Genomic DNA, 12693 nt, shown 5'->3' with positions numbered 1-12693 from the left:
TATCGCCACTGCGAGCAGATGTAGTGTATGTCGTTTGCAAAGCTAGTTTCGCTTCCGACAAGAGCGATTACGTCACAGCTGCGTCATTTGCATTGATGAAAAAGAAACAGTGGAGAGCATTACACAAAATCAGCCGTTCTAATGGCTCTAAAAGTTTTCTAAAGAACTATTAGGATTTGTTGTTCGCAAATCGAAAAGAAATATCCTCAGTTTAGTGCAAATCTAGAACTGTTTGATTTGATTTTTGCACTTTTCGCTGTGTGAAATTCACAGTAATCTAGATCAAGTGAAGCCTTCTTTGTTTTTGCGAAATATGTGGAAAAGGGGAATGCTTGCATAATTCATACAATTGATCAACTAATTGATATTCGGAAGTGTTTAGGAACAAGTCCGTTGTTTTCGTATTCACGACATCCAGTTATGTCTCTGACATTACCCACCCGCCTTTTCTTAATCAACCTAATGGTGCAATTATGCCTTTCTCATATCAATCACATTCTTATATATAATACCGTGGTATTCGGAAAGAAATCCGTTACTGCTGTCATGATTAGACAATCATGAAACCAATCATATTAACTTCTCATGAAACCATGAGCAATAACTCTTCTACCATGAAAATTAATCATGGTTCGAAAATGCGTTACTTGAAAAATGTTTTTCTTTCAAAGTTCGTAACTCCAATGTTGTAGTGAATACGACTTACTTTACTATGGGGTGACTTTTCAAAATTAGCCATATGAAAGAATGGGCAGAACTTAATCGTGAATATCTGACTTGTATTAATGGCAGCAACATAATTCTTTCACTATTTCATCAAAAATACGATCAGGAATTTAGGATAATATTTTAAACAGTGTGATATAACCACAAACAACTCAAAAATTAAATTTTCTGAAAATTTGAAAACAACGCGGGAAACTCTTTACTTTCGCTTGGGGTTTTCGCGCAAGGACGACGATTTTGAGGTAGTCAGGCACATATCTTCAACTGACTGCGTATAAAAGGGAAACCGTGGTCAAAAATCGATCATTAAAATAAATATTATGATTAAACATTAGTATGTAAAACAAGAGTAACTAAAACACCTATTATTAATAACGAATCGTATGAACAACAAAGATGAAAGGCCAAAGGGTCAAAACACTTGTACTGTAAAATGTTGATGTAATACACAAGAATAAGATTAATAAACAGATATTTATGCAAAAAAAAATGCAAAAATCGATCATTTCTTCTTGTGCGTTGGAAGGAAGCGGACGTCGTGCGAATGATTTAGTCAACCAGCAGCTTCGGAGAGTGCACTTTCTGCGTGGTTAAAAACATCAAACACTCAGGTCGCAACTCTCATTTGGACTTCAGTCGTCCGGTGGAGCAATTGGCAATGAAAGCAGGCCTTTTTCGTGTTATAAGGCCTCAAACGCTTAGGTCGTGCTTTCATTTGGACTTCAATCGTCGGGAGCAGCAGTCGTCAATGCTCTCATTTGGACTTCGGTCGGCAGGTGGAGCAGTCGCTAGTAATAAGAACAGACCTCTAGCGTTGTACAAAACCTCAAACGCTCAGGTCGCAGAGCCACCTGTTGGTGGTCGTTTGCATTGGAGCAAAATACAACAGAAAATGGACAACAATTTGAATCATTCTTCAAAATCAGCCCTTCTAATGGCTCTAAATGTTAGTGCAAATCTAAGATAATTTGATCAGTTTTTTGCAATTTTCACAGTTCTAAAACAGTGTTTTAAATCGTTTATATCCAATCAGTGTTTAATATTTTGGTTCTTCTGGGATGCCAAAAATAATCCCGTACAGCATTTTGATAGTATCTTTTACTAAAATATTGAAATCCGAAATGAAATAATCGACGTCAAAATTCTCTGAGGTGCCATTTAGAACCATAGTTTTATACCCAAAGAACTATACGAAATTTTACTTCACTCTAATGTATATGGCCCATTTTTCAACCAGTTGTAGTTTGTAGTAAATTTTCTGCTGATTTGCTATATAAAATGCATAGCACCGACTCAGAAGCCATTCATTTCGAATTTGGCTGTAGTTGTCATCGTGTTGGTTATGGTGCGATCGAGGAATCTCCAAGCGAAATACAAAGCTTATTACCGCAAGCGGAAGAAGCAGGAGACTCCAACAGAACACATATCAGTTTCGCATTCACGGACAACAGATCATCCTGGAAACAGAAGACGGAAGTCAGCGGTATCCATTGGAAGTCAATGGTATCCATCGGAATTTGAACTAAACTCATCACTCTCCATCACGAACGCCTTCATAAAAATTTCTTTTCAGAACCACCATTATTTTATCATAAGAAACTATACTGGTTATTTCGTAATATTTGTGTGTCAGAATGTTTAATGTAACTAATCTGTACTGTAGTTTAGGAGTATCGTTTCAAATTCTAGTAGGGCAAAACTAGCACAAATCACACTATCGATCAACTAATTTATATTCTAAAGTATAAAGTAAGAGTGTCAGTTTTATTCGTATTCACGACATTCAGTTATGTCTCTGACATTACACACCTGTACTTTTTTTTCATGCAGTTCGTGTAAGTGTTTAAATTCTAAAGTAAAAAATTAAAACTGAAGCAATAAACGGAAGTAAACACGTTATTTTAGGCGTCGTCGTTTTTCAAAAACATAATTATCATGATTCTGATTAAAAGAAGTTCGTCGTGCTTTTCACTGAATTTATGTTGCATAAATTACCATTGCAGCAGAAACACGCCTGAAGTTATACCACACAACGTCAAGTGCGTTGCGTTTAAATTTCAGCGAAATCAGTCCAAATGGATCAAGATCCGAGAAGTTTTAATCATGGTGTATTATCATAACATGAAAATAATTTATTTTCCCCAAATCATGACTCGTTTTGCTCATTTCTAGAATCGGAATTTTACCCGTGCGCCATTACTATTATCTACCTACCTTAATTCCAAACACCATCGGTCCCCGGCCGGACGTCTGCTTGACCTTCTCCACCAGCAGCTGGATATCGCCGGACTGCGTGTAGTAGTCCACAAACAACCCGTACAAATGTTCCCGCAATGGCAGTATAACCAACCGGTGCATCACCTCCTCCAGTATCGAGTCGAGATTCAGGAACTCGTCCGATTTCAGCTGCGAACGTGCCTTCTGCACTTCGGCAGCAAAATCACCCTCGCCATGCTTCACCAAGTAGTTTTTCATTCCACTCATAAATTGACGCATGTTTCGCATTACAACCTGGGGTGCCGCTTTCGACTCCTTGGTGCATGATATGAAATTCAGAATGTTCCGTGAGAAGGTAGATTCGGTATCATCGGCGAGTGACAACGCGTACATTCCGATCGTCTCTCCGGGTCCACTGAAGACAGTCTTGTTGCGAGGATGACCTGAAAGAGACAAGTTAATATAGGGGGCGATTAATTGGGCTTAGTGCGTCACTAGTTGTTACAACATTTGCCGCTAACATGTCGCTTGACATGATGATATGATAGCAATAAAAAACGCTCACTGAACGTCATCGTCGTCTATCATCGACTAACATACCTTCGGATACACACCGCAAACAAATCAATATCTTTCGAATCAACTGTCTCCATGTTAGGCGAAACTTGGTACCTTCCGATACTTCCTCGGCACGTTCGAATTTTCGAAAACATTTTTGATAGCGCTTCTTGAAATACACGCACTCGCCTCGTTCCTCCTCGATGTGGCTAACGCCGATAGTGATATTTCCACAATCGTCTAGCCCGAAAAGTTCCTGAACGTTTACGCTTTCGTGTTGCATCATCGAATTCGCCGCTTTGAACGAGTTCGATGAATCGACTGACCAAGAATCAGTCTTTGGCTGCGGTTGGTACAGTGGCCCCATCAGTGATCGATTCAGCGCATCCAAAACGTCCAATTGAATCTGCCTGCTATCTTCGACCAATTGGAGCGAGATCTTCGTCGAATCGAACTGATCCAAAGTCAAACCATACTCGACGCAACCCCCGAAATTGACAAAGTATTCCAACGCAGAATAGGACTCTTCAACTGTAATAAAATCTTCCAAATTTATGATCTCATACTCTTCAAGGTTCAACAGCTCGAGATCATCATTGATGCTGGTCGAAATTATGCTGTTCTGAATATTGCACTCAAAATGGGACGCAACAGTGATTGATTTCATCCCATATTCGGAACTTCGCGCTGTATTCTCGTTACTGAAGCAACCACAACAGCCACCTCGATCGAAAAACTGACCGGTTGCTGCCAAAGCTCTGTTATCTGGTCGAGGCGAATGGCGACTACTGCTTTTGTAACAGTCGCAACCACCGTCAGCGTCCAGTTGCAGCTGATGCGATGATCGTAGTAAGCCACTTTTATCAGCATGTTTGCCGTTTCGATTATCACACGATGCAATAATATCGCCACAAAACCGCAAACTGTTTGACGTTGGACTGTTTGTCGAAGAATTTGCTCGATCATATCCACTCGCACCATGCGTGCCAGTATCCGGCTTGATCGGATTGTTATTCTGGCTCCCGGACTTTCCGTGCCACCACTTTTTGAACCACTTCATGGCTTATATAGAGACGATTTTTTCCAGACTGTACGAATCGTCGAAATCTAAAGTTTCTCATCAGAACGGGGCTGGTGGTAGAAATTTGCACGGTTAATTCGAGACACTCAATTTCGGGCTGCCACTACAGCACTACAGCATGCTTGCGCACCGGATGCGACGTGAAAACTTGAACCGTAAACCTCCGCACGAGTCAATCTCAGCTAACAAACTGACGACAAACTCGCCAAGTACAATGTAATGAGTTGCACTTTGCCTCTGTCAAGAAACGGAGAAGCAAAACAAAAGAAACAGACACGAACATACAGCATAATCCGAGTTGTGCTTTTGTTTGGACCAATACATCTAGGGAATGCATCGGTCTCAGAGGAAAACCCCAAATGTGTTAGTTAAAACTTATATCCCGCCTACTACTGATCGATTGAGAATTGTTTTGTGAATGGATGCAACACGCAGTAAATAATCAATGTTTAAATATGACTTATCTGGAGCAACCTACTAATTGGCTCGTATTGAGAGCTTCTAGTCCGATTGCCCGTGAAATGCACTGATGGATGGATGACGACGTTGATGTCTGAAGAAAAATCTAGGTTGGACGAACGTTCTATAAACAATATTGAGCTTTTTCCAACCTCCGGATTGTTCCAAAAGACAATACATACACTGTTTCCTGAAATGTAACCGACAATACTGTAAACATGACGACAGGTAAAGTCGAAGTTTGAAGGAAAAAAACAAATCTTATAAGAATCTTATACTATTGATTCATACTAATTCGTCGGAGCTATTTGCTTATTGTTTGGGTTTTATAGATGATTGATGTGCCACAGGCGAGCCGCCATCGGAAGCGACGGCATCTTGCATGCACATCTGTAACCACGGCAAAGCCGCAATACACAGAAAAAAAATGAAATTTACACGACATGTAAATCAATAGTATGATGAAATAGACATAAGTTGTATCGAAAATTTGATTTAAAACCATGATCGATGTAATGTTAAATTAGACTGCATAGATTTTCCAATGCACAAGACTGTGTGTTTCAAAAAATGCTTAGAACTGTAAAGTAACTTGTAACTGTGAATGAAAATTGATGTAAATTCACAAAATATTTTTATCTATGTAGATATTTTTTTCGCATGTGCTTCATCAACGGAAAAGTACTGTCTAGCTTCAATTTATATCCATTTCTGAGGATCAAATGTTAATGTTAATCCAGTGATTTTTGGCAAAACAAAACTTAAGGAAATTAAAATCTGTAGTATAAGGTTAACAAAACGGATGTGAATAGTATTTCTTCAAATTTTTTTGACGTCTCACACAGATAAAAATAGTCACATCTATTTTCATGCACATATTTGGAGCAGGAAATTAAATATGAAGTTACTCCTCAGATCTTCACATTTCAATATGCTTTAGGGGCTGGGGTCCACTATGAGTTTGATAGTACCTATTAGCTCTCTCCGGACTGTACCAGCCTAGATGCCGTGTGGAATCCGGCGGAAAAAAATGAACCAAGAATAGATCCACTGGGTTCCTGCTTCCATGTCGTAAAAGGCGACAATTGCAGGAGTTTCTTTTTTCTTTCATTTATCAAATATTTTCAATGTTTTACTTCTGATTACTCTATTTTACTAAATCATCTCTTTATTCAACCTATCAATATCAAATTCAAATCAATTTCTAGCTTCGGAGAAAAGTTTTATTAGGAATGATTTCTTCTTCCATGTTATTGATTGTCTTTCTGGATTATAAAATGAATGATAAAAATCAACCATTGCGCAAATCCGTTTATATTACAAAGTTTATAACAGAGATAACATATATCGGTATATTGAATACATAGTAAAAAAACACTTGATATTAATATTTCAAACAGTAAATTAATATTTTTCTCGGTAGCCGGCTGCCCAGATCAACTAATATAATCATTTAATAATTTTAATAAATAATTAAAATAATAAAGCGGCAATAATAAAGAATCAAGAAGCGTGTGAAATCTGTTGACCTTTGTTTGGTGATTTAAAATGATTTTATAATAACTGTTTAGAATATTTCAATGCAATGAATCAACTTTTTTGTCTAAATCCTATTCGCTCGTTTATTTTGTATCACGTAGTTTCATTTATAAAAACGTGCTTAATCCACCTAGCAGTGAGATGATACCTTTTTTTATCAATCCGCATGTGTTTTTTTGCATGACTAAAAAAACGCGAAAGGTAGATGCATAAACGAGTGACTGCATACTCGACAGCCGGCTGTCCGGAGTTTTGTCAATTTCGGAGATTGACTGTTTCGTGCATTATATTGCCAGCACAAAGTAACACATAAAACGATAACACTTTTAAACATTCTTGGTAGCCGGCTACCCAGAGCAATAAACACATGATAACATTATTAAAACATTTACTAACAAAGTATCCTCTCCTGTGATGCATGTGGGAATGCAGAGGATTCCTCGGTTCTTAGCAGCAACATGCATCGAACTAACAATCCTTTCTCTCCCAAGTAGATCTGCATTCGGACGTGGCCGGCGTCGGTATTGATCAGCATGCATGGTTCAATACAGTTTGCACAGTGTGAAACAATGTGTTATTCCCAAACATGTTACTTCAAAAAATCATTTTGCAATCTCAATTGGTCCAGATCAATAACGGAGTAGCAACACACGGGCGGTCTCTAATGCTAATGCTAATGCTAAGATCTTCACTTTTCAATATGCTATAAAAGCAAAACTAAGCGTAAATTAAAAAATATTGTATAATTCATTGAAAAATCAAGACATTCCAATTTATTTTTACATCGATGGTGGTTTCCAATTAAATTTTTGATTCAATTGATGTCTATTTTGAAGTAACATTGAATTACATGTCGTGTAAATTTCATTATTTTTTTCTGTGCACTTCATTATGGGGTGCCTTTTCAAAAATCGCTCTGTGGAAGAATGGGTAGAACTTCATCATGAATATCTCGAGTTGTACTAATCGCTACAACATAATTCTATCTCCATGCCATCAGAAAAATGATCAGCATTTCATGATTGAATTTTCAACTGTGTGAGATAAGCATAAATTACTCAAAAATTAAGTTTTCTCAAATTTTTTGAAACAATGAGGTAAACTCATCACGCTCGCTTACCTTTCTCGTACCCGCGACGACGTCTTTAAGGTAGTCAGGCACATATCAGTCCCGACGTTCAACTGGACGAGAGTAAAAGGTGAAACGGTCGAAAATTGATCTATTTTTTTCTTGTGCTTTTTACGGAACTGGGCGTCGTCTGGAGGAACTTCTACCAACAGACCAATTACACCTTCTACGTGATATAATCGGTACCTCAAAACACTCAGATCGTGCTCTCATTTGCTTTTTGGACCTTTAATCGGCAGCAGTAAAAACAGACCTTAAACGCGGTGTGATTTGGATTGGATTCAGAGCCTGGATTCTGGTTCACCTAAGTATTGAACTTAATTAAAGGTATAGAAATTAGTTTCCGAATTTAGTTCCAGAATATAGGCTCAAAAGTTCAAACTAAGACTCTGACACTGAATCTTAATGCTGTGTTTTGTAACTAGATTTTTGAAATGATTAGATTTTAGAATTGAATTTAGAGTCCTAATTTATTCTCGGAATTAATATTAATAATTCTAATTCAGGAATTCAACTTCAGAATGCTGGAACAAAATTCAAAATATGAATTCTAGATCTGGATTATGAAATAAAATTTTAGATCGAAGCTCCCAAATCTAGTTTCAGAACCCAAGATCCGAGTTCAGTTTTAGCATGCAGGTTCTGAATTCTGGAAATGATTTCTGAAACTGAATTTTGGAAGTGAATTCTGAGCCTAAATTCAAGAATTAAATTGAAGTTCAGAAGTCAGTTCCAAATTCCTTCCTCGGAGTTCAAACGAACTGAACTCAGTTACATAGATCGGATTTAGAATTCAAGTTCAGTTCTAAAATCATATTCGGAACCTGAATTCCAAAAATGATTTTGGCTCCAGAATTCTAGAACTAAATTCATGAACGGATTTCTTGTATTTGAATTTAGTTCCAGTTCCTGAGTGTTCAGAATTCAGGTACTGGTGTAGTTACTCAACAGTTGGAAACATCAAATAAATTTCATAAAACAGCTCGTGTTTAAGAAATATTAAAATATTTCCAAAAATCTACAAAACAACTATAACATTGGGGGACGGGTATAGCGTGATGGGTAAGTCGATGCCTTTCACGCAGCCCACCTGGGTTCGATTCCCAAGCCCGCGCATAGGGTCGGAAAATTTTTCCAGTCCGAAAAGGCGAATGACCTTAAGGTTAAAACCTCTATAATCGAAATAAAAAAAAACTATTACATTGTAGCAAAATTCACACAATCAATCAACTAATACGTAGGATTATGGAAATTCGGAAATGCGAAAGAATTATGTCAGTTTTATCCGTTTCAACTTATTTTCTGTTCCATACCATCGAAAATATGTTCAGCAGTTTACTTTAACATCATGAGACAACCATAAATAACTCAAAATAATAATTTTCAAAAACTTTTGGAAATATTGAGTATGATAAAGAAAAACCCATGACTTTCTCCTGTTTCGATGGCGTTTTAAATGTAGTGAGTTACATGTCATTCTCGCGTTACCTACCAGGAGGTAGAAAAGATGAAAGTTTAATCAGTTTCATTCGTGCTAGCCTTAAAATTTAGTAGTGGAATCCAAGCCCAAAACTCAATTCCACAACTCTATTCCAGATTGCTCAGGTCCAGAAGTCAGTTCAAGAATCTCTAAGTCTAGAATTCAGGTTCTAAATCTAGTTACAAAATCCAGATCCAGAATTTCGTTTCATTTTACTAGATCAGAATTCATTTTAAGATTTCAGCTCCAGAATACGATTTCAGTAAACTGATCCAGATTTAAGCTCCAGATTGCTGATTCAGAATTTGATTCCAGAATCTAGGTCCCCTGCAGCATACCAGAAGTCAGTCCCAGAATCGTAATCCTGAATTCTGATTCAGAATCCAGGTCAAGAATTCAGTTCTGAAATCCAGATCTGGAATCTAGATCTAGATCCAAAATTTAGTTTCACAATCCAGGTTCAAAATCAAAATCGAGAAGTCCAGGTCCAGAATTCAGTCCCAGAACCCAGTTCCAGAATCCAGATCCGGAATCCACATCCTTAACTTAGTTTCAGTGTTCAGTTCCAGACTCAGGTTGAGAATTCAGTTCAGAACTCAATTTTCGAGCCTAGATCAAGATGCAGTTCAAGAAGTGCAGCAAAGAATTCAGTTTCGGAATCCAGTTCCCGAGTTCAGTTTCCGAATCCCGGTCTAGAATCCAGATCGAGAATTTCAGGTCCAGAAATCAGTTCTTGAATACAGATACAGAATTCAGTATCAGAATCTAAGTGTAGGATTTAAGTTCAGAATTCAGTTCTACAATCCAAGTTCAGAATCCAAGTCCATAGTACAGTTTCAAAATCTAGGTCCCCAGTAGCATACGAGAATCCACTTCCAGAATTCAGTCCCAGAATCGCAATCCAGAGTTCGGGTTAAGAATTCAGTTATACAATCCAGGTTCAAAATACAGATCGGAAATTCCAGGCCCAGAAGTCCGTCCAAGTCCAGAATTCAGATCCAACGCAATCTAGATCAAGAATTCAGTTTCAAAAGTTAGTTCCAGATTACAGTTACAGAATTCAGGAACAAAGATCAGTTCGAGAATTCAATTCCTGAATATATTTCGACAATCCAGGCTTAGAATTCAATTGCACAATAGAAGTCCAGGATTCAGGTTCAGAATTCAATACAGAACTCAATTTCTGATCCTAGATCAAGAATCCAGTACCAGAATCGCAGTAGAGAATTGTGTTTTGGAATCCGGATCCAGAATACAGTTCCAGAGTTCAATTTCCGAATCTAAGTCCAGTTCAGCTCCAGATTTCGGTTCCAGTCTTGAATTCAGTTTTAGATTCAAGATTCAGAATCCAAGTCCATTGTACTGTTCCAAAATCTAGGTTTCGCAATCCAGAATTCAGATTAAGAATTCAGTTTTAGAATCCAGATCTGGAATCCAGATCCAGAACTCAGGCTCTCAATCCAGATCCCAACGATAGATTAAGAACTTCAGGTCCAAAATTCAGTGCATGCCAAGACTTCAGTTCCAGAACCCAGAATTAAGTTTCACTAGCCAGTTCCAGATTACAGATCCAGAACTTAGGCGCAGAGAACACGGAACGAGAATCTAGGTCTAGGTTCACCATATAGAAGACATATATCCTAAAGTATTAAAGTATTATGTAAGGAGTGTATCGAAAATAAGCTACCCATATACATTTGTGTTGTACGCATGTATTTGTGATGGTTTTTTATGCTCAGATCACAGCATGCTGTGCGTTCGGCTGCCAGCTTTCGTTTGTTTACTTGTTTGTGCGGTTGAAATTCTGCGTTTTCAAAATGTCGCGTATTGAAAAGGAAGTGAAAATTATAGTTCTGGACACATGGCTAAGTGAGAAGGATATTACTATGCGAAAATTGACGAAGCGGTTCGGAGTTTATCATGCTAGTGTTAAAACCATCATTAATAAGTTTGGAAAACACTATTCTTTGGATGAGCTACCAGGAAGAGGCAGAAAACCCGGTCCTTCCAACCCGAAACTGGATCAGAAAGGGGCATCTCTAATCATGAAGAACAAATCAATGTCAATACGTGATTTGGCCAAAAAAGCAGGAACGAGTTTCGGAACGATCCAGCGTATCAAGAGGCGAAATCGCCTGAAGACCTACAAGAAGCAGAAAATCTCGAAACAAAGAGTAGAAAAGAAGAAGCAAGCAGCAACAAGGGCCCGGAAATTGTATTCGCGTCTTTTGCAGTGTCCGGATGCATGCGTTTTGATGTACGATGAGACTTATGTAAAGACTAAAAAACCCTTCCAATTCCACAATACTTTACTGTCGTCGTTGGGGATGATGTGAGCGATGCGGACAGGTCGATTCAAGTGGAGAAATTCGGTCGAAAGGTACTGGTATGGCAAGCAATATGTTCCTGTGGTTTGAAGTCAACCATTTTGACACTACCGGAACTATAAACCCAGAAATCTATCGATCTGAGTGTCTCCAGAAGGGATGGCTGCCCTTATATAAGAAGCATAGTACACCTCCACTGTTTTGGCCGGATTTAGCGTCGGCTCACTATGCCAAAACCACTCAATTGGCTTGCCGAAAAGGTTATAAATTTCGTTTAGAAAAATATCAATCCACCACATTGCCCTCAGCTTCGACCCATCGAACGTTACTGGGCAATCGTGAAGAGGGGTTTCAAGAAGGAGGAGTTAAAAAAAATTGGACTCGAGCGTCCAAAAAATGCGATGCAACACTTGTCCGGAACTTGTTCAAGAGCGTTCGATCAAAAGTTCGAAAATTCGTGGAGGAATAACTTAAATTTCCTCCGGTTTTCATTATGCTCAAGTTTAACCTCGTACAATAAAGGATCAATTTTTAGGTTGAATAAAATATCGTTTTTTATCAAAATTTCGCCGAATGTCATTTACCCGAAAGGGTCATTCACCAAATCGTACAATTAAGTTGACAGCATATTGGAATTGATATAACTCAAAATGAAAGATGATCGTGCTAATGCTCGTTTTGTTGATCGTCGTTCAAAATCAAAATCGTTTATCTAAAAAAATTTCCTCGAGTTCAATTCAGAAAGATCACTCTCTTAGTTGAATAATTACTAAGCATCTAAACATTTATCACCTTGGTTTCGGCATTACCACATTGACTCTCGTTTTACATTCGTAAATTTAACGCTCTATACGCTATTTCGGTAAAACAGCTAAATGATCCATTCGTCGAAATATCACGCTCTCGATGAATATATGCCAGAATACAAAGTAGAGAAAATTATTCTGAGTTGGAATTGCTGAACTGTACTATACGAACCGAGTTCGGCTATAGCGCTTCCCGGAATGCGGTTCCGGAAGTGCCGGAAATAGGATTAAAAATCTCCAAACCAGAATTCACTCACTCTTCTCCAAAATGGTACAACCAATGTTCAAACAGGATCGGTTCGCGATTGGTCGAGAACGATTATCTCGGATGAATTGGTTGGGTTCAAGTAAATCGTGCCTGGTTGAGAAAC

The 12693-nt window shown here is 38.2% G+C and overlaps 1 protein-coding gene across 8 annotated transcripts in view; it reads right to left on the bottom strand.

Annotated features, from left to right (window-relative positions):
• LOC131426918 (protein sprint) overlaps window positions 1–12693 on the bottom strand; it is a 73663-nt gene that overhangs the window by 15049 nt on the left and 45921 nt on the right. For 7 of the 8 annotated variants that reach the window (XM_058589694.1, XM_058589691.1, XM_058589692.1 and 4 more), the window contains exon 13: window positions 2941–3386. In XM_058589694.1, coding sequence (XP_058445677.1) covers window positions 2941–3386 — 446 coding nt within the window. Of the gene's footprint in view, window positions 1–2940; window positions 3387–3543; window positions 4756–12693 lie in introns of those variants that run through there. The other variant, XM_058589697.1, reaches the window with a different exon arrangement.

The sequence above is a fragment of the Malaya genurostris genome, chromosome 2 (assembly GCF_030247185.1).
Source record: "Malaya genurostris strain Urasoe2022 chromosome 2, Malgen_1.1, whole genome shotgun sequence".
NCBI lineage: Eukaryota > Metazoa > Arthropoda > Insecta > Diptera > Culicidae > Malaya > Malaya genurostris.
The sequence above is the reverse complement of the archived record's forward strand: the minus strand, read 5'-3'. Positions and strand labels throughout refer to the sequence as shown.